Raw genomic sequence first — 27999 nt, forward strand, 5'->3', positions numbered from 1 at the left:
TTGTTATTTTACATGTTTTTTATACATATAATTGTTTTTAAAATTTATGTTTAATTATATATAATTAAGAAGCTTCGATCACTATCCTTTGATCAGAGCTAATAGAAATGTTGTCCTTGACGCTTTGGTTTGTATCATCAGCCTCTTCTCTTGCTTCATTTTCGTCTGGTGCGTCGTCGTTCTCCTCATGGGCGTCAGTTTCATTGACCTCTTCACCACCTTCATTAGTGTTATTTTCGGCAGGCGCGTCGTCGTTCTCTTCATGGGCAACTTCATCAGGCGGATCAGCTTCACCATCTGCCATACCATCCGGTGCGCCGTTCCCTCTATTTTCTTCATTTTCATCCGGCCCTTCATTCTTTTCTTCGGTTTCCTCGTCCTCCGCTGGAAGCTCGAGCTCCTCGGCGTTCGTCTCCATTTCCTCCAATTCGATGTTCACCGTCGGCTCTTCGGTCTCGTCGGCGGTAGCTTGGGACTCGTCCATATCCAGCTCGCCACCGTTCATCTCGATAAGGTCCTGCTCGATCTCTTGGCGCATTTCGTGCAGTTCCGACGAGCCTGATGGGCTGGTGGCGTTTGATCTCGACCACACTTCAGCCGTGTGCATCTCTTGCTGGCTGCCCATGACCGAAGCTACTGCAGTCGTAGCAGCTGATCCCGTCCTTGAGCTATAATATTTTTAACAACATTGTGAATAAGGGTGGGATAAAACCATCAAATTTGTACATTGACTCTATATTTAGACACATAAAAAACTTAGTTTTTGATTTTAATCAACCATCATTTTAATTCACTTTTCCAATTTACCCAATTGACTTTGCAAGGTTAATTTCATTCATCGCTGAATGGGCTTATTGTATGAACAAGTTAACCAATTATCCAATGACATCATGTCAACTTGGATCCCAGATTGAATGTCCGATGACGTAGGCAAGGACATCTTGGATATCCAGCACATGACATGATTAATTTCTTTGCTCAATTGAAATGAAATATGAACTACGTTAACGCTTTTATTTTCTTAACCATAAGGTTTAACCTAACCGTCACTAAAAGTTAAGTTTAAATGAGTGTCAATAATCTTAATGTTTAATGGTATAATGACGTCACATGTCTGGTTTGTCTGCTTAAAGAAAAAATATTTGGTGATGGATATTTGTTCTAAACGTCATTGGGATTTTTCTTTTTAATTCACTTTTCCTATTTGCCCAATTGACTTTGCAAGGTTAATTTTATTCATCGCTGATTGGGCTTATTGTATGAACAAGTTAACCAATTATCCAATGACATCATGTCAACTTGAATCTCAGATTGAATGTCCGATGACGTAGGCAAGGACGACTTGGATATCCAGCACATGACATAATTAATTTTTTGGCTCAATTGAAATGAAATATGAATTACGTTAACGCTTTTATTTTTTTGACCATAAGGTTAACCTAACCATCACTAAAAATTAAGTTTAAATGAGTGTCTTAATGTTTAATGATATAATGACGTCACATCTGGCTTGTCAGCTGAAAGAAAAAAATAGGCGGTGATGGGTTATTTGTACTGAGAATAATGTAACTGGGATTTATGAAAATCTTTTAAATCAAAATGGAATACTGGAGGTCATTGAGCGTCTGCTAGGTGATAAGTACTTACGTCCGAGATCAATGGTCAGTCAAGCTGGCCGAAGTCAGACAAGTCCTAAGCCAGTTAATTATAATGCGGATGATGACCACAATAGCATAGATTGCTTCACCGATGGCTCACTCATTAAGGACAAGAGAAGCGGTGCTGGTATACATATGCCCAAATTAGAAATCAGCATCTCCTCCTCTCTTGGTAATAACACCTCAGTCTTTCAGGCTGAGGTCTGGGCCATCAGTTTGCTGTAGAACACTCAAGGATAATAATACTAAGGGAAAAGATATTAGAATTTTTTCCGACAGTCAGGCCAGTCTTAAGTCATTACAAAAAGAGTTATCTACATCTAGGCTGGTAGAGGAAACCGTTGAACTTATCAATAGGATAACTACTAGGGACGAGAATAGGGTAATCCTCATATGGATACCTGCTCATAAGGGGCACTATGGTAATGAAGAGGCGGACAGCCTGGCNTATATATATAAGCCAGTTAATTACCATATACATATACAATTGGTTCAAACGGATTTAAGAAGTTATAACCTCTCCTAGTTGGTTATCTAATCACGTCACTAACCTACATGGCCAATTGTCTTAATGATGTGCTGTAGCTCACTAGATGAACAAAATTAGTCATAGCTAAGCAGGCTAGGCAATCCAATCTGCAGGTATGTAAATAGGGCCTGATCGTCCAATGTCAATGTGGTCATCGCTAAGCTTTCTGTCCAGTTGTCCATTGAAACAAAATGGGCTTGGCTAACCTATAGTCAATAGCAAATATCAAACCTGCCTTGTCTATTGACATTGAATTAAATTGATCATTAATCCGTAATGTGAGGTTTTATTTGATGTAATTACTCAATTAATTAATCTAATACTCTTTTTTTTAATTCTTTAGCAAACTTTCGTTCATAGCAATATTTGTACATATGATACAGTCCGATTTTTTAGTTAATAGGTGAACACGTAAAAAATTTACCTTTATACAAACCTAGTTAAAAACAGATCACCACGACAACCAAAAATTGGGAAAGGGTATAAAAACTACTGGCTTTTGTATAAACAATTATTTTTTACAACGATTGACAAGTCTTTTTTGGCAATTTAAAAAAAAAACTAAAAAGAAAACAAAAATCTGTATGAACTCAAAATATGCATATAAAAAAAAAGAAAAAAGAAATTTGCATGCAATTTAATTTTTTTTTAACACAGCATGCAGTGTACATATTAGTCTATTACTTCCCAAGCTAATTTACAAAACAAAATTGTTTAAAAAAATATAATTTACAATAAGTGATAGTTACGTTGTGTCTTTTTATGTTAGAAAAGCGCTTATTTGATCAAAATGGCAGTATAATATGTTTCACTAAAAAAAAGGACATTACATTTCATTTTTATAACTTGGAATAAATAATAATATACAAATATTATGTACAACATACCTTGAAAAAAAAGTAAAAATGTGTAGTTTCATAGTACAAAAATAATATCAATAAAGTGTTAGATATATTGGAAATTATTATTATTATATTTTAGGAGTATAAGGCCACCGTAAACACAGCTTTCGGTTTAGATGAAACAACTGTAAATTTTTATTTTATATACAATTTATAAATAATCAACTGGTGCTAAATGTTTGTTATGTTTTGTAATTAAATTTGGCGACCATAAACGACCCCTTGGTACTGGGTCAAATGAGCTGCAGGGTGGATCAGGTCAAAAAAATGGCATTTACCAATTACAAAACGGCCAGATTGTCAACTGTAAAAGCAAAAAAAACAAAAATGGATACTGAAACCAAGCATTCTTTAAATTGTATTTATAAAAAAAAAAAAAATCATTTCTCTCACATAGGGAAAATATTAATTTAAAATTTTTAGTTTTTGCTTTCAATATCCATCACAGTTTCAAATTTACGAAAATCCAATCAAATAGGTATTTTTCTGTTTCTACTCCATTAAAAGCTAATCGGTGTACCAGCTGTGCGAGCACTCAAAAACCTGTGCTTTATTTTTGTCAAAAGTTCTCAAAACGTTTGAAAATTTGAACACAAGACGTCATTTATAGTCAAAAAGATCATTTGGGCGTTTTCACAATTATTATGATTATTAGGGATGGCCAATGATAATCTATTCCAAAAATATCGGTATTTTGAAAAAAAAAGAAACTATATCGACTGTTCTTACATTCAACTCTAAAAATGAATACTACAATATCGATATTTCTATAGTCGATAAATATTTTATCCATGCCAATTAGGAATGTACAAAATAACAAAATAAAATAAAAATACTTGTTGAAAATAATTACTTGAAATGGAAAAAAAATTGCTAAATTTATATAATAGAGCTATATATCGATAATCGATATGTAACAACTATTAATACAAAATATCGTTATTTATTTTCGATAAATGTTATATTCTTGTAGAAATATATTTTTGATTAGTGCCCGATAAAGCTGTGTATCGATAATCGGCTTATTAACCTATCGAACTTTTCATAACCTAACTGGGACGGATAAGAATCGATATTTAGTATATAAAATATCGATATTTATCTATGGTAAATGTTATATCGTTGAATTTTAGTTTGTGTCGATATCCGATCGATGTTAACTATCGACATATCGATATGATAAAATAGCATTCATAAGATTCAAATCGGAAATCAAATGATTCCGTATTGTTATTTAAACATCTATAGTATGACTATTAATTACTCGATATATCAAATTAATCGATACATTTTAATAGGAAACCTGGTAATATCGACATATGTTATAAACATTCTAAAAAAACATAAAGATGAGCAAATGTATATTCTTTAAATACTAATCCATTTATGTTTAGTGGTATAATTGACAAAATTACTTATTTCAATTAATTGCTATATTTATGTAAGGTCTTTAAGGATGAAAAAGTTAGCGTCACGAGCGGGATTCGAACCCACGACCTTCGGCTCAATACGCCGAATAGAAGTCACGATAGCTCAAGAGCAGCGGCGAATTAAGCCGAAGGTCGTGGGTTCGAATCCCGCTCGTGACACTAACTTTTTCATCCCAATCAAGTCCTTACATAAAAAGAATAATTAAGTATACTCTTTAATTAATTATTTTTTGTACAGTTGTTTTGATACTTAAATCAGATGATGACTTGAATATGGCTCTATTCCAACGTATCCATGCTTACTTTTTATTCTAGATATTTTTTGAAAATTTACAAATGTACTTTGTTTTCAAAATAAAAACTTCCGATATTTTGTTTTTGTTATCCATCCCTAATATAAATTTAAAGTTAGAAGAGGGTTCGTCGACCTGTATGGACTTAGGGGAGCCATTGTACAGGCCGTCCTTTGTGAAAACGCTTAATGATCTTTTATTGATTGCCAAATTGGTTTATTGCATTCCCTTCAATTACAATTAATTATCCTTTTGTCACGAGAGCCGGAATCAATGTTTAAAGGAGGGGGGAGTTTAAGTGCGGAAATTAAAAAAAAAATGTATTAGCAAAAAGAATAATCCGGCCGTTCATGTATTTTTTCGTTTTCTCTCCGCTATGCTTTTTGTCGATCACCTTGCATTTTTGTTTGTTTGTCCCACTTACTCCTCATCCGCTTTTTCTGGGGTCTCCTCCGGTTTGTCTTCCTCTTCCGTTTTCTCTTCCAATTTGTCGAACGCTTCCGCCATCTCTTCTTTCGCCTCGTCGACCTTCTCTTCCCCGGCGCCGATCAGATCCTCGAACTTCTCCTCGACGCTTTCAACGGCCTCTTCGACCTTCTCTTTCACCGTCTGGCCCATATCTGTAAAACGGAAGAGAGCAACTTTGAAATTTTGGTCACATCTGCTTAATCGGGACGCACACACACTATTCGGAACAAAGAAGGGACGAATTTACACTTAAATTTTCATAACCGGGCTTGGCCGACGCAGTTCTACTTGGAAAAGGGGAAATAATGCTCTTTGATGTCCAAGCGCTGACCGGTCAATACTTAAACCAAGTCCGGCAGAGTCTCGCCGCGGATCGATTGCTGCCAAAAAAAAAAGACCCGGACTCATAGTGATTCCTTCCATCTTTATAAAATAAACTACAACCTTATAAATTTAAAGTTTTCATATTACACACCGAAAGCTAAAATAAGAAGAAATACCAATGCTGTATTGGTAAGCAGTGTCAAGCAGTCCGATACAGTAAAGTTACTTAGTTTGTATAATGAAGTCGAAATAGGATGACTTGGCTAGCATACTTTGTTTACTGTCCAATGACAATAACTCGTAACTTGTAAAAAGATTTTGTCTAACATAGTTCTTCTATAGTCCAAAAAGTGGAAGTGGTTAACCTGGTTTTCTTCGGAACACGTCATAATTGCTAAGATGCTTAGCCAATCGCCTAATGGCGATTTAACCTAAAAAAGGTGAGCGTCACTAAGCTCATAAGGCTAAGGTTACAGCGTACGCGAGTTCTGACGACATTTTCTACGACTACGTCCGAAATCATCGTCAGAACACGGTGGTCACATTGTGTTTTCTGATAGTACGTTTCTGCCTCCCAGCAAAATGGACGAAAAATGAGTTTTATTTTCTTGAAAGTCCGTTGATTAAGTTATTGTTGATAACCCGTGGGAAAACAGGGCATGCCACTTATTTTCTACAAGAAACGATAAGGGAGTTTCAAACTTACTGCTAGTTCAATTAATTATTCTTTTTATATAAGGTCTTGGTTGAGGTATAAAATTTAGTGACACGAGCGGGTTTTTCATCTCAACCAAGATCTTATATTGAAAGAATTAATATAGTCACTTAGACCACTAAGGATAAATGGACTTACTGCTAATGTTGATTTCTTCAGCAACTTTCTCCCACTTTTGCCGAGTAATATCTCTGTTTTGATATTTTTTGTCTTTAATGTCTCAGAAACACCGATTTTCAAACACAAGACTAATCAATTTATCAATATCCATTGTGAAATAACCAAAACTCTCTAAATTCTACGTCAGAACGCACGAAAAAATCAAACTGGTTTGAACGCTCGAATGGTTCTGATGACACCTTGCGTCTTCTGAAATGCACCAAAGTAAACACTCACATTGGAAAGCAAGTGTTCGTTTATTCGGACGAACTCGTCAGAATAAATTATCGCCAGAATTCGCATCCACAGTAACCGTAGCCTCGGAGCGCAATGTCATCAACGTGGGCGTGTCTATCTTAGTTCGTTGACTAGTGATGTCATGGGATTTCGATGACGTCGGATGACGTCAAAGTCACGTTGAACCGGCCCACGGGCACTACTGGGTCTGTCTTCACTAGCGGGATTTTTTTTTTTTTTTTTAGTTATTCAAACTTATTTCGGCATTGCGCCATTTTCAGTGAAAAATAGTTAACTTAAACAAAAAACCGTCGAGAGAAGACAGGCCCAGAAGTGCCCGTGTGCCGGTTCAACATGAGTTCACCAACTTGTTAACAAAACCCCATCATCTACTATGACGTCAAAGTGGTAGTGGCTAATTTTGAATATTGACAACCTGACAGGAATTATAAGAGTACTTGCTTGGATTGAGAAGTCCACCTTCAAAATTTTGCGCATAAAATTGGCATCCGTATCAGAAAAAAAGTAATTTTTAAGTCTAGATAAACATTTATGTGAATTTTGATTGGTACTATTCCTTGTCCTTATTTTATATTCTTCTGATCTTTTATTTTATCAGTAATAAAATTAACTTTCAATATCACGTTTATTACAAATCCACTGTACATCATTATACCATAAGACCTTTTTTGATGATATAATGATGATACCTTTTTCCTCATTTGACCGTTATTATTCCTTAAAATAATACTTTATTTGAGCTACTCGGCTTTTTCCCGAAACATTTGAGCATTATGGTTTGAAAACTTTGAAAAAAAAAAGCTTATGCTTCGGCAGCGTGCAAAACATGGATTGTTTTCCCCTCTCATCGATGTTCATGCCTAAAGGCAATGTCGGTCCTGCCAGCCGAAACGACCGGGTGCGACTAGTTAAATTACCGACATCCTTGACCCATTTTGTTTTTATCTTATGGACAATTTTTCCACTCTTATCGCCGGCACATTTTTTCACTTGTTGGGCAAGGCCTAGTCTCGGACACGCGATTGTTTAGACCCACTGGACGTCTACATTGATTTTTTTCCACTCTGCCACGGCCTAATGTTCTTCGGCATCAGAAGATATAGATTTCCCTTTTCTACATAGATTTACCCGCAATACACAGGTTACATCGTTAAAAAATACCCGAAGGACAACAACACAACTGAGAACAATCCCAACCACCAGGTAACCTAATCAGCGGTCCTAGTTTATGCAACTGTCCAACATAAAGCGTTGATTAAGTAGGTGTGCCCCAAGCGGATTCTGTAATAATTATCCAATGATAGCAAGAATGAGGATGGGGAAATAGGCGGCCACAGATCACAGGACATGTAGGAGTGCCACCTACTGTGTCTGTCTCCATTCGCGGATTTTTGAAAGATTTAAACGAGTTTCGGCATTGCGCCTTCTTCAGTGAAGAATTAATAATCGAAATGCGAATAATTGAAAAATCGAGAGTGGAGACAGACCCAGTATGTGGCCCTGTGCCAGTTCAGCATGAGTTCACTGACTCGCAGACCAAAAACCATCAACTCCATGCAGGTTCTCCAATTTGACAATGTCAAAGTGGGGTGGACCAGTTTCAGGCAATATCCTAATGGTGGCCAATTCAGGGTGTCATTTTTTTCCTTTTTGGCAAGTGAAAAATCGATATTGGCCTGCGTACCTTTTGATCTAAAGAAAAGTTCTAAAACCAAGGTGTTCTAATGACTGTTTCTTAGCTTTGGCCTTGTCTTATTCGACGTTTTGCCAAATTTGCAAAGTCATAATGTGGTTATGTTTTATGTTCAGATAAACCTTGGGGGGGGGGGCAAAGCAAATGGACTTTCACTGCATTCTATTCCCAGAATGAATGCAAATTCGGATGAACAGGTTGCGTGATTTCTCCGAGGTTCCATGACCGCCAGCCGGGTTCGGACATTGGCCATCGACCGGAGACCGAGCTTTGCCGAGCTTACCGCTCCCGATTCGTAAACCTCGCATTTGACCCCAAGTGGAACAAATCTATTCGAACAAGAACACACGGTGCAAGGCAAGAAGTTGATAAAGTCTAGCGAGGAAATTCCCATTATCCGACCTGATAAAGGCAAGGTCTATCACTACCGTTAATGGTTAATTTAATTCAAATCAGACTGCACCGATTGATCTTCGAGGATTTGTAATCGACCATTCGACCTGAATGGACACCCCCTCGACACATTGTTTTAAAGCATTGCTCGAAAAGCGACACGGCCCGGTCGATAGAATTGCGTGCCTTTAAATTCTCTTGATTTTAATTTTTTTTCCATTTATTAAATAACAAAACGCTTTTCTTTACATATGTGGTGACTTACCACCTTCTCTACGGAAAGCGACACCTAGCGGGAAGCTCACCAAATTAATCAACAGTTCAATTATCTTTTCTGTTATCATAACTTATAAATAAGAATGTATTTATTATATAATTAACAATGTAAATTAATTATCAGTAGATTGTAAATAGACTTAAACAGATTGTATAAAACTTGGAATTAAAGAGAAAACGATAATCCAAGGCAGCCACTTCCCGCTCCTTCCAGTTCTCACCTCCGAAATACCTTTGGCTGCCAAGGAGTAAAAAATATATAGTTTTTGTAAAAACTAAAAAACGCAGTCACTAATACCAGCTAACCTGCGAAGAGACTAGTCCATCGGACCATAGAAGGATTAAGCCGAATCGGCTTAACTTCCTCATCACTTCGTCTTGCCAGGATTTCACCGGCTCTTCTCAGAGCCACACATCACTAAAGAACTGGAGTTTCACCTAGAAAACTAGAAAGGACCCACGGATCGTAAGAGCTCACGATCTCCGGGGTGCCCGGTACCAGTCGGATAGGTGGAACTCTACCCATCTTTCAACGGTCCTTTTCAGGACCAAAAAGCCTCCCACCGGCTCTACAGAGCCCTCGACTTAGGAGTGCCCTTCTCGTCTGCCTGAAAGGGGTTTCGTGCCGTAGAGCTCACGGCTGCGGGCTTCCCGGTAAGGCAGAATAGTTGGGACCTTCCTGGTCAATCCCGGCCTTTGTGAGGGTCCGCCAGGTTAACATCGCACGTAAGGACCCCAACAACATACATGCAAATTTACAAATTTCTCCCTGTTGACGGTTCAAATAGCAGAACAAGAATAAGTATGACGTGATTCATCTCTTATAGGAAAATTATAATAATTATTATAACATACCATAGCTTCGAAGAAAGTTATGTTTTTGTTGGAGAACCACCTAAATAAAAGGTCCTAAAAAAAAAAAAAAAAAAAATAGCTTTTCTAAAATTTTACCCAAAGTGGGTAGTAGACTTATTTGGCCTATGTGAAGTAGTAAAATGTGCTGGCGTTTTTGGCTTATTCGAAAATACGAATGCTTCCAAGCTACAAGGAAGTAGGACGTATGAAGAATAGTATTAAATAGGTATATAATGAGTATGATGATCTTTTTGGGAAGGTGTTGGAGAATTTTTGGGGTAATCAATTCAACCTTTCTTTGGTTTGAGGTGTCATATGATAGAATGAACGTCAGAAGGTGAAAAAGGTTTAGGAGGGTGGGATAATGGAATCGCCGAGTGTAGATTTTCCTTGATAAGTTGTGAATATGGTCTATGATGGCATGTGGGGTGAACACTGCGGTCAGTAAGAGGCAAAAGCATTATCTTTTTCCTCGTCTGTGTTAGCCCAACTGCCGTCGACTTGGCAAAGCGGGGTAGATATTCTGTGGTAGATAGAAGATTTTTAGCTTCCGCCCAGAATTTGTTATCTGTTGTTAGTGCTTCAGTAAATCTTCTGAATCGGTCGGAGCGATAACCTTGCCATTCCGTAGTCAGTTGATGTATTAGTTTATTCAGTTTTCGTTTATCTGAAGGATAGCGTGTTCTTTGCCATTCCTTACGAGCTTGTCTTTTTGATCGAATAAGGTAGTGAATATAAAGCGGTACGTTAATGTGCTGTTTTGTCGACATCCGTTTGTGAATTGTTGAATCACTGATTAAACTCAAACCTCCTGTGTCATTTCTTGGATCCATGAAATCTACTAGAATGTACTATAAAACATAGTTGTATTCTTATTGGATGTTTCTCAAATTTTCAGGTTTTCTTCAAATGTCCATTTGTAATGACCTGTTAAGAATGCAGAAGAATTTCATATTGTACGCTATAAATTGTAACTTTGCTGATATACAATATACTGTAATTTTGGTATTTTGATTTTGTTTGGTAGATGAATTAGTCGGGGTGTGTATTATACTGCGCCCTTTAAGAGCTGTTGAATCCCCCGATCTTTGGTGGTGGTATCCTAGTTCATCAAGGGACTTGATTAGTAGGCACGGTTTCAGTGTTTGGATCTCTCCAACGTTTTCATTGTACATCGCAATTCCTCCTACGGGTATAGCACCCACAATGTTCATTAGGTGTGTGGGTGTTTCCTCAGCTTCTTTGCAGAAACTGCCCTTGCCGTCTTCTTCAGATGTCATTTTAATTGTGCAGTGACTTGTTAAGAATCCTGTTATGACTCGCATAACCTCGTTTTCTTTTTATCCTTTAGTCTAAGGTTGCTGTAGATTCCCATATGAATACCACAGAAGGACACGTGTCCTATCAGCGGTATAGCAGCCAGTTTTCTTACTGCGGTCTACTCCCACATGTCCCGGAACCTGTGGCCGCCTCTTTTATCCTTATACACTATCCCCATTGTTTAGGTCTGTGTAGGTGTAGGTTCTTGCAACTAGGACAGGAAAAATCACAAGTAAGATCCTACACTAAAGAGCCGCTGGCTATGAAAGTTGATTAACAACAACCTGAAGTTAGCTTGACGGGTTGAAACCTTGAAACTTGACCTGAAGTTGAAAAAACGGGGGAGCACAATACTCAGGACGACGAATGAAGGATGTGCAATGGAATACTGAACCGTGTTGGTGAGTGGCAAAACTGCATCTTGTCTAAGGTGCTCATTGATAGTGTGGATTCCTATGCCGCAAAAGGGCTCAGGGTATAACAGCCCCTTTTCTTGCAAGGCATCCGCTTTCGCGTTGCCTGCTACTCCCACATGTCCTGGGACCCCCCAGGGTATGAGTTTGTTTTGCATACCTAATTTGTTTAGTTTTGTAATTCAGCACCATCTTTGAGCCAATGATATTTGAACTTAGCGCTTTGATGCCGTCCAAAGTATCTCTCAAGGAAATATCGCATATTTATTTTCATACATACACCTTAGAAACATCCTCACCACATAACATCCAACACCGTCAGGCTCATCTTGTTATGTCCAAAATCCTGTAAAAGGTTATTTTACCGTTTAATACCCATTCTATGTTCAAATAAATCATTCCACGGTCCAGAAAGGGTTCAGAGCTGTCGATAGCGACCCCATTTCCTATGCCCTAGGAGAATAATGAGTATTGCTTTGGTTCCTGGTCATGACCTAGGTTTTTGATGGGCTTGACAACCAGGCGACCTCTATAAACGTAAACACTTCCTGTCCACTCTTTATTACCTTATCCTAGAATTCTAATCTATCAGACCGATGTTTCAGAGTGAGCTGCGGTAACTCGGATATTAGACCAGTACAAGCCGGCGTCCCAAAAGTGACCCATTATGTCTCAATGTTGTGAAAGTAGCGTTACATCTTGTTCTCTTTTTAATTACAACGCACTCCTACCCGATTTACGTTTGAGAGGTCATCAATCCTTCAATATCCAGAACAGGGGAGGGATCGATTGAGCTCCGATCAGTCATACTATCATGCCAAGGACTACACCATTGTTGGGGATCGGGGTCAAGGGGTTCACCTCGGGCCCTTACACCTTTGATCCACTACTTACTTTACCATAACACAATAAAATTAACAAATTAAAGCGACGAATTGGCCAATGTTTCCATCTTTGAATCAGAAATAAATTTGATAACTGGCAAAAATAATTATCAAGTGGGAGATTTATCAGCCGACAAACAGCTGAGTTCATAGCCGGCCCTCTGCGTGTTTTCTGTCTTTATCTGGTCTTCGATCTAGTCTGCTTTGCTAAACTTAATAGTTTTTAATAGTTAATAATTTCGCTTCTAAATCCTAAATGAACAATCCACGTTATTCTCTTTTATTTCCCAAATATGAATGAAAATGTACTTTATTCAATATTGTAATGAGTTTCAAGTGTAAGTATAAAAATAAATAAAAGCACATTACGGCTATGGTTAACAACAGGCAAAAAGTTTTTTTGTAATAAACAAGCACATTAAACTATTATTCTTACTAAATTCTAACAATTTGTGCAGGGCATCTCATTAGTAACTTCTTCTGAAAAAACTTGTTGTTTTGTTATAAATTTGTTATAATTATTCCAATTAAGTATTCTTTTCATCTAAGACTTTCAGTAGAAGAAAAATTAGTGTCACGAGCGTGATTCGAACCCACGATCTTCGGGGCAATACGCCGCTGCTCTAACCACTTGAGCAATCGTGACTTCGATCCCCTCGGACACCAACTTCCCATCCCAAACTACAACCGATCAAATTTTCCCTTTTTTTCCCATATTTTCAAATTTGGATTAATTTAATAATTAAAAAATTACTTCACTAATAACTCCCCGTGGGCACTTCATAAGTCGCTGAGAATTGAATCCTGGCACGACTTCCTAAAAATGGCAAAAAGAGGGAAAATTTGAACGGTTGTAGGTTAGGATGGTTTGATTGAATAAAATTCTCGAATCAATGTGTTTTTAATCGTATAAGCCAGTATTTCTTAGTTTTGTGTACCTATTTTTTTTCTGGTTGGGTTAAAGGCACCTCTTTTATTATTTCTATAATACTGGCGTTCCGGGTTAGTATCCATCTTCAGATAAAAATCCCGAACCCAAAAAAATAATGAACTAGAATTCAATATTATAATTATGTAAAAAAGTTATGTATTTAAAAAGATTTTTTCTTATTAATTCAAAATTATAAAAGAATACAGAGCGTTTCTGTAACGTGCCTTTGCTGCTCTGCAGATCTAAAGAGGTCATGTTATGTCAACAAGCCACGGAAAAGGGTTCCAAATCCTACCCCAAGCAGTCAATTTTCATATAATTTCAGAGAAAAAAAGAGACAGATAGACAAAGAAGAAGAAAAGGCAAAAAAAAGCACATCAAGAAAATCACAGAGCACAACTGTTGTAACGTTCCTTCGCGCTTTGCATACCAGAGTCATGTTGGGTCGTCTGCCCACGGAAAAGGGTTCTAAATCCTACCCCAAGCTGTCAAGTTTCATATGATTTCAGGGAAAAAAGAGGCAACCAGAGAAGGAAGAACAAAAAGAAAAAAAGAACATAAGAAGAACACAAAGCGATACCGTGCCTTCCCGCTGTGCAGACCGGAGGTCATGTTGGGTCGTCTGCCCACGGAAAAGGGTTCCAAATCCTACCCTAGGCTGTCAATTTTCATATGATTTCAGGGAAAAATAGGCAAACAGAGAAAGAAGAAAAAGCAAAAAAAAAGAACATTAAGAAGATCACAGAGCGCAATTGTAACGTGTCGTCGCGGCTCTGCAGATCTAAAGAGGTCATGTTATGTCAACAGGCCACGGAAAAGGGTTCGAAATATTAGCCTAAGCTGACCAAATTTAACATAATTCCAAAGCAAAAACGGCAAATATAGAAAGAAGAAGAAAAAGAACATCAAAAAGATCACAGAGCGCAATGTAACGTACCTTCGCGGCTCTGCGGACCCAGAGAGGTCATGTGGTGTCAACTGGCCCCGAAAAAGTGTTCCAAATAATAGCCTAAGCTGACCAAATGTAATATAATTTCAGAGAAAAACGAGGCAAATATAGAAAGCAGAAGAAAAATAAAAAAAGCACATCAAGAAGATCACAGAGCGCAACTGCAATGTGCCGTTGCGGCTCTGCGGATCCAGAGAGGTCATGTGTGTCAACTGCCCTCGGAAAATTGTTCCAAATACTAGCCTACGCTGACCAAATTTAATATAATTTCAGAGAAAAAAGAGAGAATATAGAAATCAGAAGAAAAATAAAAAAAGCACATCAAGAAGATCACAGAGCGCAACTGTAACGTGCCGTCGAGGCTCTGCAGATCTAAAGCGGTCATGTTATGTCAACAGGCCACGGAAAAGGGTTCCAAATACTAGCCTAAGTATAAGTTGACCAAATTTAATATAATTTCAGAGGAAAAAGAGGCAAATTTAGAAAGCATAAGGAAAATCAAAAAAGCACATCAAGAAGATCACAGAGCGCAGCGTAACGTGCTGTCGCGGCACTGCGGACCCAGAGAGGTCATGTTGTGTCAAAAGGCCACGGAAAAGGGTTCCAAATACTAGCCTAAGTATAAGTTGACCAAATTTGATATAATTTCAGTGGAAAAAGAGGCAAATTTAGAAAGCAGAAGAAAAATCAAAAAAGCACATCAAGAAGATCACAGAGCGCAACGAAACGTGCCGTCGCGGCTCTGCGGACTCAGAGAGGTCATGTTGTGTCAACTGACCAAAGAAAAGTATTCCAAATCCTACCCCAAGCTGCATTATACATGAACTTGTTGACCGTCTGGTGGTGACGCCCCTACAATTATCTCTGTCGAACCTTGTCAAATATTAAACCTTGCCTGCGATTAATGAAACCTTTATAAACTAGCCATTATCATGTGATTTCAAGGGCGGTTGTAAAGGTTTGTTTTGAATGCAAGTTTATGCAATAAGGTCAACATAAGAAAAAAGAATATACGATAGACATAAAAGTCAGCCTTTAACATGAACTTGACCCAATACTTTCTACGTCCCGATAAAAAAAAAGGAGGGTAGTCATTTTTCAGAAAACCATCAACTTCTCTCCCCAAGCTGTAATTTGTCTTGTATAATAAAAGGGCGTGACTCAAACCGAATGCATAAATTCAGGAAAAAAGGATCGATTTCAACCCCCGGCGTTAGAGGAAGGGGGTTAAGTGAAAAATCTTCACCCCCACCGAAGCCTCCGCAACACCGTAGATCTGGCAATAAAATTATCATTTTATTACATTTTACGTCTTCACAGTTCTAATACAGTAGGGCGTCTATCGAGCGGTAATTTCCTGGTGTGTCTAAAAATAGCGGGACGTCAATAAATACATTTTCTAAGATACGAGGGACGGGAGGAGAAGTAGGCTGTGGCGTGCCCCGGCCCGTCTGCCATCCGCGAAAGTGGATACATGTCTTATTTAATCGAGAAGTTACTCTTTTTTTCCTATTGGCGTACAGAACTAATGTCGACCGAACTGCTGACCCTAATGACACACCGGCCCAGAAGAAAAAAAATCGATGGTCACAACAATTCTTTGTGATATGAGTCTTCCTAAAATCAACCTATACTCGAAACGGTATTTGGATTGATTGACGAACCAATAATGGATTTTTGAATAAGTTGAGCCTATTCGCTTTTTCTGGTGATGGTGGTTGGGATACAAGGAAGCTCCCCAGGCATTGCAGCCTTGTGGCTTATTGTACCTTCTTAGTTCCTTAGTCCAATGCAATCGACTCAATCCTTCTTCTCAGAAATATGAGGTCATTGTGTATTCCCTAGGTTTTTTCTATATGCTAGGTGATGTCTCCAGCCGTTGCTTCGCAATCGAAGATCATATGAATGCTGTGTCCTCTTCGTTGCATAATCGGCACATGGGATCATTTTCTCAGATGCCAGTGACCGGTTAATAGTCCTATCACTCATTTGAGACTAGTCCTCTCAAACTGAGTTTCCTAGTCTTGGTGGGCGTTGTTTTGGCATAAGTTTACTGCATCTAGAGTTTATCCACTCCTCCTTTTGTTTTATTTGGATCCATTCTTTGATGTGTATGAATCTGTATTTGTTTTTGTTATACCAAAAATAGGTGCGGGGCTTATGTATTGCCTTGCAGATCCTCCTCTGGCCAGTGTGTCTGCTTTTTCGTTACCTAAAATTTCTCTGTGTCCTGGCACCCAGCAGCGAGTTTGCCAGTCTTGGTGAGGGTTTAGCATAGGTTTATTTTGTCTAGTACCCCTAGAGTTTATCCATTTCTCCTTTTGTTTTATTTGGATCCATTCCATTTTAAGCACGGCAGAAACATAACTAATCTTCCATCTTTCTGGAAAGGTCCCCTCCTGCAAAGATTGACCAGATTAGAGAGAGTGACATATGTTTCTCATTGGAGGTCGCAATGTCTTTAGACAATGACGTTCTTTAACGTGAGCACCTGGCACATCGGCCTTATCACATGTTTAGTTTCTCAAGTTAGAAGTGACCTCACGGTTGATAGTGTGATACCGTGAGGTTTGGTGTAGAAGCCACCAAATCACAGACTAATCAAATGCTGACTTCTCCCGCTTGCTCCGTCCTAAAGGGTGGTGAACATTGTGCACTCAACTGTGTACCACAAGTAAACGGGTACCCGAAAGGGCTGAAATGCATCAACCGATCTCCACCGCTCCCTAGATAGAGACGACAACTCTATCTCCTTGAGTGTAGGGGCCCCGCCAACGTCGAAACTTCTGGATACGCTCCGGCCGCGGTTTAGTTTAAAGTAGAATTTTATCCACCATCTAGAGTAACCTGCTGTAAAGGACGCCCATGCGGGCATGAGCAAACAACATCCTCTTCTCTAGGTACCCGTCAGGGGTCTCACCTACGGCCAACGACGAATCCATTCCCACATAGCACGCTACTGGGCTTGAAAATTAAGATCTGTGCTACCCGTTGTACAGCTGGTTATATCCTCCCCCGTATGCAGGCAGGATCTGGTACCCTAGATTAAGTACCCAACGTCGGCGGCCAGCTCTCAAGCTTGTTATCCTCGCACGCTATACGCTTCCTTGATCCTATCCTCCAAATGCAAGCAGAGGGTGCTTAAGGCGATCATGCGCGCGGATCTAAAGGAAACACGAATACAGCTTGTCCTGTAGAGAATAAGTCACGTTCTCAAGGCTACACCATTATTTTTTGCCTGGTAACCCCCTTGCAACCGAGAGTTGGGAAAGGTGTGTTGGAGTCTCCTAGGAGCATTCACTGCGCAATCCCGGGAATTGGATTGAGAGAAAAGGACATGCCGAGGCCCAGGCTCACTTTTGCAGGATACACCCAAGCCTGTAACACGAATCTACCGCTCATTGTTACCGTGGTCTCTAATCATTAAAGGTGACCATTCACGATCGCTCCAAGCAGTCCAAACGGAGCGACGCCGTTCCAAAACCACGTCAATAGCAAAACTGAACTGGCCTACCCGGCTGTGCCGAATATTCGACCGGTCCAAATTCCATCGCGCCACTCCAAATATCTACGGCGCGACGACGGCATGGCGCGTTCGTGAATGGGGAAACCTGGCGTGGAGGATGGGGATTTTGGCGCGCTGGCCTGGTCGTGAATGAGAAAACCCGCGTTTTTTTGGCGCAGACTCCGTCTTTCTTTCACTGAGCAAACATCTCCATCGTACATTCTCAAAAAGTCAAAAACGTTTATTCTTTATTGGTAATGACATCCAATCGAGATTTTATTGTTGAGGTGATTGAATACCATGTTTATGGAAAGTGGTGGACAATGATTACCACGATAGAAATAAAAGAAATTCGATCGTCAACCAGTTGGTCGACGTTTTCAAAACAAAAGAAACAAATGCAACGAGAGATGCGGTATTGATATCCCCTAACAATGATCAGAAATCGTAGTAGAGAACTTAAGTTCTTTGTAGTTCATCCCTGTAGCGAGAAATCGTAATGTGGTCGCCAACCTTTCATGTAGTGATGATTTCTCTCATGACTGTCTTTTGTTTTCTAATCAAGGGGGGTAACAAGCTGGAGTAAATATAAATAAGACGTTAATCTTTTTTTTGTAAGGTTTTGGTTGAAATGAATGATCGAATCCACGACATTCGGCTAAATACGCCGCTGCGCTAACCACTTGAGCTATCCTCACTTCGATAGTTCGATCCACTCGGACACCAACTCCCCATCTCAACCTACAACCTTTCGAATTTTCTCTCTTTTTGCCATTTTTTTTGGTGTCGGAGAGGATCGAAGTCACGATAGCTCAAGTGGTAGAGCAGCGGCGTATTTATCCGAAGGCCATGGATTCAGATCCCGCTCGTGGCACTAGCTTTTTTATTTCAACCAAAACCTTACAAAAAAGATTAAATAATTGAAAGAAGTAATTTGGTCAATAGAACACTAAATATAATGAATAAATAAGACGTTTCATCCAGCCTTAAATAGTTCCTCCAATCAGCGGGTTCAAGGGAAAGATCTTTCATCAAATTGATGTGGGTATTACGGCTTCTGTTCAGGAGCCACTTCTTACACCATTTCCTCTTCGATTTTTTGCTTTTAATATGTAAATAAACAGAAGAGTAGCACAAGAGATCGTCATCCATTTTGAGAAGGTAATTCACTGGTTGACGTTCGGAGCGACTGGCTGTGGAGCGGTCGTGAATGCCCCCTTAAATTTCAGGCACTCCAAATGGCGCGGTTCCATTTGGAGTGATCGTATATGGCCATCTTAAGGTACGGCTCCTCTGAGGGATAAAAGAGGGCCAGGGAATCATACCACTTCTTAAGAACAATTCAGGCATCCCATCATACAACTCGGGGTCAGAGCAGCAAGCCTTTTCCTAATGGCCTCAGGACCGAAATCCGACCCTAGACTTTTAATAGAAATTTGAAACTGATAAGTTTGGCTGGTTCGTTTTAAATTATAAAGCAATGTTTTCTCAAGCAAGGTTTTTCTTCTACCCAAACAAACTATTGTGAGAAAACTAAATCCTCTTTCAATTCGCAATTAATTTTAACGTTTCGTATCTCGTTTTGTCCAGGGGCACGCGACCCTCCTTGGGCGGAATCGAAAAGGTTTTCCCTCTGCTTAAAGGTGCCGAACGATCGCTGTCCAACGTTGCAAAGTTCAAAAGGTTAAGCATTCCGTAAAAAGGTCTGTTCCTTAGCAACTTGGACTATCTGATCGACGAAAAACGGCCTGGGAATAGAACAAAAATTTGATATTATGACCGTTGAAGAAGTTAAAAAAGGAATAGATAAAAATAAGAAAAAATGGAAAACATGGAGGTGAGATTTTTCGTTGGGGGAAAAATCGGATCCAAATCGCGCAATGTTTACTTCCGCGACAGGCCTCGCGTGACTCGATTATCGAAACACTGATATATTATTTAAAATCCCTAACTCTTTGGGGGAGGGGTGATTGCTGATCGCTTAATTCCGGCTTGGGAATTTTCCAATTTCTAGGAAATTCCTGGAAAATGACAGCCCGCCGCCTTGGAACAGGACCGTGAATCGATCCCGTGTTAGCCGTTCAATTGTACCGCGAGTCGGCCGCCTTTTGACCTGGCACTGCAAAGCCGTTCCACTGATCTAGAATCTAAAGAGTGCGACAGAAACGTTTAAAGGAGAGAAAAACAAGCGAATATAGAAGGACCTTAGAAAACGCAAGACGTAAACCTGCCATACAATTGTCATAATGTTCATCTAATATTGAATACCTTGAAATCGTCCAAATAAACACAAATCCAAGGGTAAAAATACTATGTACATTATTCAAAAGCCTGAAAAATCAACAAATCACAACACACCTAGAACACTAGGTAGAAACGCTCCACCGAACCACATTTATAATCATTAGAAACCCGACAGTCGGCTACCATGACCTTTATTGAACAATTAGCCAGCCAGAATATTACGACCTGACCTAGTTCAAAATATAATTTTGGACATAGAGAAAACTTTATTTATATTGGTTCTCTATATGATAAAAATTTGTCAGATTCACTTATGACACCTATTGCCGACAACTGTTAAATTTTCACGCATTGCGTGGCATTATAGATACTTTCTAGTACAGCAGTTCAATTTTTAAACATTCTCACTCGTTCTTAACAATGGTTTGCATTTTATTTGTTTCCTTTTGTCTTGCTTTTTGCTTCTCTCTTTTACACGTTTATTTACACAATATTTGTATTTTTACCTAGTTAAGTGTTAAATATTCAATCAAAATGAATTAATTAATTCTAAGCAAATGAAATCTTTTCCCAAGCAAATGAAACCTTTTCCCAAGCGAATGAAACCTTTTCCCAAGCGAATGAAACTTTTCCCCAAGCAAATGAAACTTAACAATTGAAACCTTTTTTCAAGAAATTGAGACTTTTTCAGAGTAAATGAAAACTTTTCTCAAGCAATTGAAACTTTTTTCAAAGCAAATGAAACTTTTTTGAAACAATTGAAGCCTTTTTCCAAGAAATTGAGACTTTTTCAGAGCAATTGAAACCTTTTTCCAATCAAATGAAACTTTTTCCCAACCAAATGAAACTTTTTTCAAAGCAAATAAAACCTATTCCCAAGGAAATGAAACCTTTTCCCAAGTAAACGAAACCTTTTTTCAAACAATTGAAGCCTTTTTCCAAGAAATTGAGACTTTTTCAGAGCAATTGAAACCTTTTTCCAATCAAATGAATCTTTTTCCCAAGCAAATGAAACTTTTTTCAAGGAATTGAAACTTTTTTCAAAGCAAATAAAACCTATTCCCAAGGAAATGAAACCTTTTCCCAAGCAAACGAAACCTTTTTTGCAACAATTGAAACCTTTTTTGAAGCAAATGAAACTTTTTCCCAAGCAAATGAAACATAACAATTGAAGCCTTTTTTCAAGAAATTGACTTTTTTCAGAACAAATGAAACCATTTCCCAAGCAAACAAAACCTTTTTTGCAACAATTGAAACCTTTTTTGAAGCAATTGAAACTTTTTTCAAAGCAAATAAAAATTTTTCAAACAATTAATACCTTTTTCCAATCAAATGAAACTTTTTCCCAAGCAAATGAAACTTTTTTCAAACAATTGAAGCCATTTTTTTAAGGAATGGAGACTTTTTTCAGAGAAAAGGGAACCTTTTTTCAAGCAATTGAAACTTTTTTCAAAGCAATTGAAACCTTTTTTCTTCAAACAATTGAAACCTTTTTCCAAGCAAATGACACTTTTTTCCAATCAAATAAAACGTTTTTTCAAGCAACGGAAACTTTTTTCTAATCAAATGAAACGTTTTCTCAAGCAATTGAATCTTTTTTCCTATCTAATAAAACCTTTTCCCAAGCAAATGAAACCTTTTTTGAAGCGATTGAGACTTTTTCCAAGCAAATGAAATTTTTTCAAACAATTGATGTCTTTTTCAAGGAATTGAGACTTTTTTAGAGCAAATAAAACCTTTTCCAAAGCAATTGACACTTTTTTCAAAGCAAATGAAATTTTTTTCCAGCAATTGAGACGTTTTTCCAAGGAAACGAAACTTTTTTCAAACAATTGAAAATTTTCAAGCAAATGAAACCTTTATTCAAACAATTGAGTGTTACATTCTATTTTTTGTGTCTTTCTCTCTCTCTCTCTCTCTCTCTCTCTCTTTCTCTCTTGCTTTCTCTATCTTTTATACTTGAAAATCCTCAAATGCTATCGAAAAACGGAGCCAACATGGACTCTATGGGCCCAGTCTCTACTCGGTTTAGCCAGGGCCTGTGCATTCTGCCACAGAAGAGGATACATCTTAAAATGGATCCTTAATGAGTCCACAACCTGGTGGAACAATACCACAGGTGTGAGGCACGCGAAGAGATTCATGGAAGAACCATCCACAAAACTGACAAAAGAACTACTGGATGTGACAGGGCTCTGCCACTTAAGAAAGCACATGCACCAGATAGGAATACACATAGAAGAAACAAAGTGCAAATACTGCCAGGAAGAGGAGACCGCAGAATACATTTTTTCTGTGAAGGTCTATGTAGGTACAGGTTCTTGCAACTATGCCAAGCAAAACCACATGCAACTCCTACTACTACATCGGAAGGAACCGCACCTGGAAGAATGCTAACAGGTGTGCCGCAAAAGTCAGATGTTCCCATTTTTCCTCATGGAAGTTGAGACCAATGAGGATCTTATCCTTGAGGTGACTTACCAAACGCCCAATGTTCTCAAGGAGAACACTAGGAAGATTTTACATGCATGGACATCCTTTGGTTGGCGAGGTGGTGCAATGCTAACCAAGTTCAGAAGTTCTCTAAAAAAAGCACAACTATCCATGTGCCCTGAAAAAGGCAGTTTTGTGGTTTCTGGCATAGCCCTTTCAGCCGTGCCTTTCACCACCCCCGGAGAGCGAGAGAAGGCACTCTATCTCCGGCTCCGGTTGGCCGGTACCCTCCTGCTAAGGTACAATTTGTTTGCAAACCACGACCACCACGAGTCCAACCTCAGTTAGTAGAGCCGCTTGAATACTCCCATGGTTCAGTATTATTTTTAAAGTGGGACTTCATACGAACCCCCTACTGATGTCTGCACCCGTTGCCTGAGGGGTGTGGGTTCAGTAACCCAGGAAGCCTCTGCCAAAGCAGAGGGGAGTAAGGAAGGGAAAGGAAGATAAGGGGAAATTGCCTCCGTCGTCGGTTACCCCCAGGCACCAGAGTTGATGATCGGATTTGCCTGGGCCCGATTTCAACCGATGCCCACGGTTATAAATTGCCAAGGTCTGGAAACTGTACTTCAAAACCAACGAGTTTACCAGGAACGTCATTGGCTGTTAACATACTCTACATCACTTGTCATTAGGCGTTTAACAGAGTCGTTAAGTGAAGAACGTCTTGAGTAGCAAGGGAAAAGAGTATTTTTTCTCTGGATTCCTGGTCATTCGGGTATCAATAAGAGAGCAGATATAGCAGCCAAAGAGGCAGTTGGAGACGGAAACCTTGTTGTGGAGGTAAGCAAAGATGACCTCATTGCGGTCATTAAGGAGAAAATATATTTACAACGGCAAAAAACCTGACACTCAGTTACAAACAACAAGCTTCGTGAAATCAAGTCACACAGGCATGGCCGTTTAGGTTGAAGACAAGGGAGGAGGTTGTACTGAGTAAGTTGAGAATAGGACACTGCCGGACCACCAAGGGTCACTTAATGGCCAGTGACCCTCCGCCTGTATGCGAATGAAATAATAACAACAAAACATATTTTACTATCATGTCGTATATATCATGAGTTAAAAAAATTTTATCCTCTCCGGGATACGCTGGATGAATATTAGAGGACAACCAAGAAAATATTGCCAAATTATTCGGTTTGACATCAGCAAATTTAATAAATAAAATTTGACCTACTATACTGCTCACAATAATTAAATAAATAAATGAATATGAAGTAAATAAGATTACTGGCGCGTCGGCCCGGTTGGATTGAAACCATGGGCCAAAGTTTAGGGGTTGGGGATCAATTGTAATATAATATCAGAGAAAAAAGAGGCAAATAGAGAAAGAAGAAGAAAAAGCCAAAAAAGAACATGAAGAAGAACACAGAGCGCTACCGTGCCTTCGCGCTGTACAGACCAGAGGTCATGTTGGGTCAACTGCCCACGGAAAAGGGTTCCAAATCCTACCCCAAGCTGTCAATTTTCATATGATTTCAGGGAAAAAAGAGGCAAACAGAGAAAGAAGAAGAAAAAGCGAAAAAAGTACATCAAGAAGAGCAAAGAGCGCTACCGTGCCTTCGCGCTGTGCAGACCAGAGGTCATGTTGGGTCAACTCCCCACGGAAAAGGGTTCCAAATGCTACCCCAAGCTGTCAATTTTCATATAATTTTAGGGAAAAAAGAGACAGATAGAGAAAGAAGAAGAAAAAGCAAAAGAACATAAAAAAGAACACAGAGCGCAATTGTAACGTGCCTTCGCGGCTCTGCGTACCCAGGGAGGTTATGTTGTGCCAACTGACCAAATAAAAGTGTTCCAAATCCTACCCCATGCTGATCAATTGTAATATAATTTCAAAGAAAAAAGAGACAGATAGAGAAAGAAGAAGAAAAGGCAAAAAAAGAACATCAAGAAGATCTCAGAGCGCAACTGTTGTAACGCTCCTTCGCGGCTCTGCGGACCAGAGGTTATGTTCTGTCAACTGCCGACTGAAAGGGTTCCAAATCCTACCCCGTGCTGATCAATTTTAATATAGTTTCAGTGAAAAAAGAGACAAATAGAGAAAGAAGAAGAAGAAAAAACAAAAGAACATCAAGAAGAACACAGAGCACAACTATAACGTGCCTTCGCGGCTCTGCGTACCCAGAGAGGTTATGTTGTGCCAACTGACCAAATAAAAGTGTTCCAAATCCTACCCCAAGCAGTCAATTTTCATATAATTTAAAAGAAAAAAGAGACAGATAGACAAAGAAGAAGAAAAAGCAAAAAAAGAACATCAAGAAGATCACAGAGCGAAACTGTTGTAACGCTCCTTCGCGGCTCTGCGGACCAGAGGTTATGTTCTGTCAACTGCCGACTGAAAGGGTTCCAAATCCTACCCCATGCTGATCAATTTTAATATAGTTTCAGAGAAAAAAGAGGCAAAAAGAGAAAGAAGAAGAAAAAGCAAAAGAACATAAAAAAGAACACAGAGCGCAATTGTAACCTGCCTTCGCGGCTCTGCGTACCCAGGGAGGTTATGTTGTGCCAACTGACCAAATAAAAGTGTTCCAAATCCTACCTCATGCTGATCAATTTTAATATAATTTCAGAGAAAAAAGAGACAGATAGAGAAAGAAGAAGAAAAGACAAAAAAGAACATCAAGAAGATCACAGAGCGCAACTGTTGTAACGTTCCTTCGCCCTGTGCAGACCAGAGGTCATGTTGTGTCAACTGCCCACGGAAAAGGGTTCCAAATCCTACCCCAAGCTGTCAATTTTCATATAATTTTAGGGAAAAAGAGGCAAACAGAGAAAGAAGAAGAAAAAGCGAAAAAAGTACATCAAGAAGAGCAAAGAGCGCTACCGTGCCTTCGCGCTGTGCAGACCAGAGGTCATGTTGGGTCATCTCCCCACGGAAAAGGGTTCCAAATCCTACCCCAAGCTGATCAATTTTAATATAATTTCAGTGAAAAAGAGGCAAATAGAGAAAGGAAAAGCAAAAAACAAAAACAAAAAAAAGGACATAAAGAAGAACACAGAGCGCAACTGTAACGTGCCTTCGCGTCCTTGCGGACCCAGAGAGACATGTTATGCCAGTAAACCACGGAAAAGGGTTCCAAATCCTACTCTAAGTTGCATTATACTGTTGACTGTCTGGTGAATTTGACGCCCCCAAAGAAAAAGAAAAAGCAAAAAAGAACACAGAGCGCAACTGTAACGTGCCTTCGCGGCTCTGCGGACCCAGAGAGGTTATGTTGTGTCCACTGCCCACAGAAAAGTGTTCCAAGCTGTCAATTTTCATATAATTTCAGAGAAAAAAGAGGCAAATATAGAAAGATGAAGTAAAAGCAAAAAAAGAACACCAAGAAGATCACAGAGCGCTATTGTGCTTTCACGGCTCTGCGGACCAGAAAGGTCATGTTCTGTCAACTGCTCACGGAAAAGTGTTCCACATCCTAGCCTAAGCTGATCAATTGTAATATGATTTAAGCCAAAAAAGAGGCAAATATAGAAAGAAGAAGAAAAAGGCAAAGGGGACATAAAGATGTTCACTGAGTGCTTCTGTAACGTGCCTTCGCGAAAAAAAAAGATGGATTAACCGAAGCCCAACGCCATCAACGATGTCAGTATTATTGCATCCTTGAGGATTAGCTTAACCGCGACCGTTCATCGCCTGCGGTTTACATAAGCTATCAAGTTATTATTAAAACCCGTGCTTTTTTCTAACCTCTCTAATACAGCGTGTATTGTGGAAAGTTCTTTAATTTGATAGTGACCTATCATCTTGGTCTGCCTATCCGGGCTGATTTTATCTGTCAGACGCGTTTTGCCATCTTCAGTGTTGAATTCAGTGCTGAAACATTTCACCTCAAGGAACTATTGCCCCATATGAGTAATGTTTCTTGATTTTATGGTGATTCCATGGAGGGGAATTCGTGCATTTTGTCGTTACGTGATGCAGATTAGCATCAAGATATCCAGTGGACGGCGTGTTCCGGGTTGTTTGAACGAGTCCCTTTCTGAACAAAAATCGTACCGAGTACCTAGGAACGTTACCTTAGAGTTTACCATTTGATGTCATTAGGCGCGGGCGATCGAATCCGCCCTGTCTCGCTGTGTTCCCCGGGCGGCAAACTCGTTTCGACACGACGAGATTAAACGGACCGAAGAGGATCGATTTTTAATCACGTTACTTTATCAACGTGACTGACCACTCTTTCGTAATTTCGCATTCGATTAATCGAATAATGTCAAGGTTGCCAATCTCCACTTTATGCGCACAATGTTGTTTATTCTAGTGTTGTTCCTATAAGGCGTTTTAAAAAATGAACCAAGACTGTCCAGCACAGTGCCAAAATGAAATAAGGCGAACCGATTTGACCAGAAATACAGCCAAGAATGGATCAGATTGTAGTTTGTATTTAACATTTTAGGTCTTATCTATCTTGTAGTGTTTCTGTTTTCAGTATATCGACCAATTTTTCACTCAGGAACACTCTGGATGAAGGTATGTTCTTGCAGAAAAAAGCAAATTCAATTGTTACTGCCAAGCTTTCGACCTATTTTATGGTCATCATCAGGGCAAAACAACCTTAAATATTCTTAACAGTTTGATGAACTATGTAATACATGGCAATGTTGGGACTGAGTCGATCTTAAGGAAATTTGAGCCTGTAAAAACTTAAATATGTCAATCTGTATTTAGATGTTTAGCCCGGATGATGACCTTAAAATTGGTCGAAAGCTTGGCAGTAAACATTGAATTTGCTTTTTTTCTACTAGATCAGACCTTGATCCAGAGTAGTAGTAGTTTGAATAGTTGCTGCTGGTTTATACCAACCATGACCATTAGGGTCATACAGATTTCTCTGTCTTCAGCGACAATTCCCAAGGGGAATTCTCTGAGTAGGTATGAAGAAATATTCACACGGTAAATGGTTAAATTGCGTTTGGTGCGTGTTTGTATGTCTAACCTTGTAATTTTTCGACGGCTTCATCCTTGACATGCTGCACATTTTCGATGACGCCTTTCACCTCATCCGAATCGGAGACGGTCCTCGCGAGGGACTTTGCCTTTTCCTCGGCGTTTTCTCTCGAGACGGCTTTTTTGGCAGCGTCGAGCCCCTGCTGGACTAGCGGAGCGCTGCTTGCACAGCCCATGGCTCTTCGGCTTCTCCGTGGTAAATGGGTGGCTCCCTGAGGGTGGCGGGCTGGCTAACGGCCCCTTCCCCGCACTTGTTGACTTTACGGTGGCTCCCGTCGCCCTGGAAACTCGACCGTTCGCCAAAAACTTTTTACGACTATTGCTCATCTACAGGACGAAAACCTATATTCACTAAA

At 39.3% G+C, this 27999-nt stretch overlaps 1 protein-coding gene across 1 annotated transcript; it reads right to left on the minus strand.

The window, feature by feature from the left end:
• LOC112127372 (myb-like protein X) lies at positions 1–27999 on the minus strand. Its single transcript, XM_024228262.1, has 3 exons — positions 27633–27999; positions 5237–5432; positions 1–668 (listed from the first exon to the last, which is right to left on the minus strand). The coding sequence occupies exons 1-3, from the start codon at positions 27817–27819 to the stop codon at positions 65–67; spliced, it is 987 nt and encodes a 328-aa protein (XP_024084030.1). The 5' UTR covers positions 27820–27999; the 3' UTR covers positions 1–64.

The sequence above is a fragment of the Cimex lectularius genome, unplaced genomic scaffold (assembly GCF_000648675.2).
Source record: "Cimex lectularius strain Harlan isolate CLEC.00 unplaced genomic scaffold, Clec_2.1 scaffold265, whole genome shotgun sequence".
Classification (NCBI taxonomy): domain Eukaryota; kingdom Metazoa; phylum Arthropoda; class Insecta; order Hemiptera; family Cimicidae; genus Cimex; species Cimex lectularius.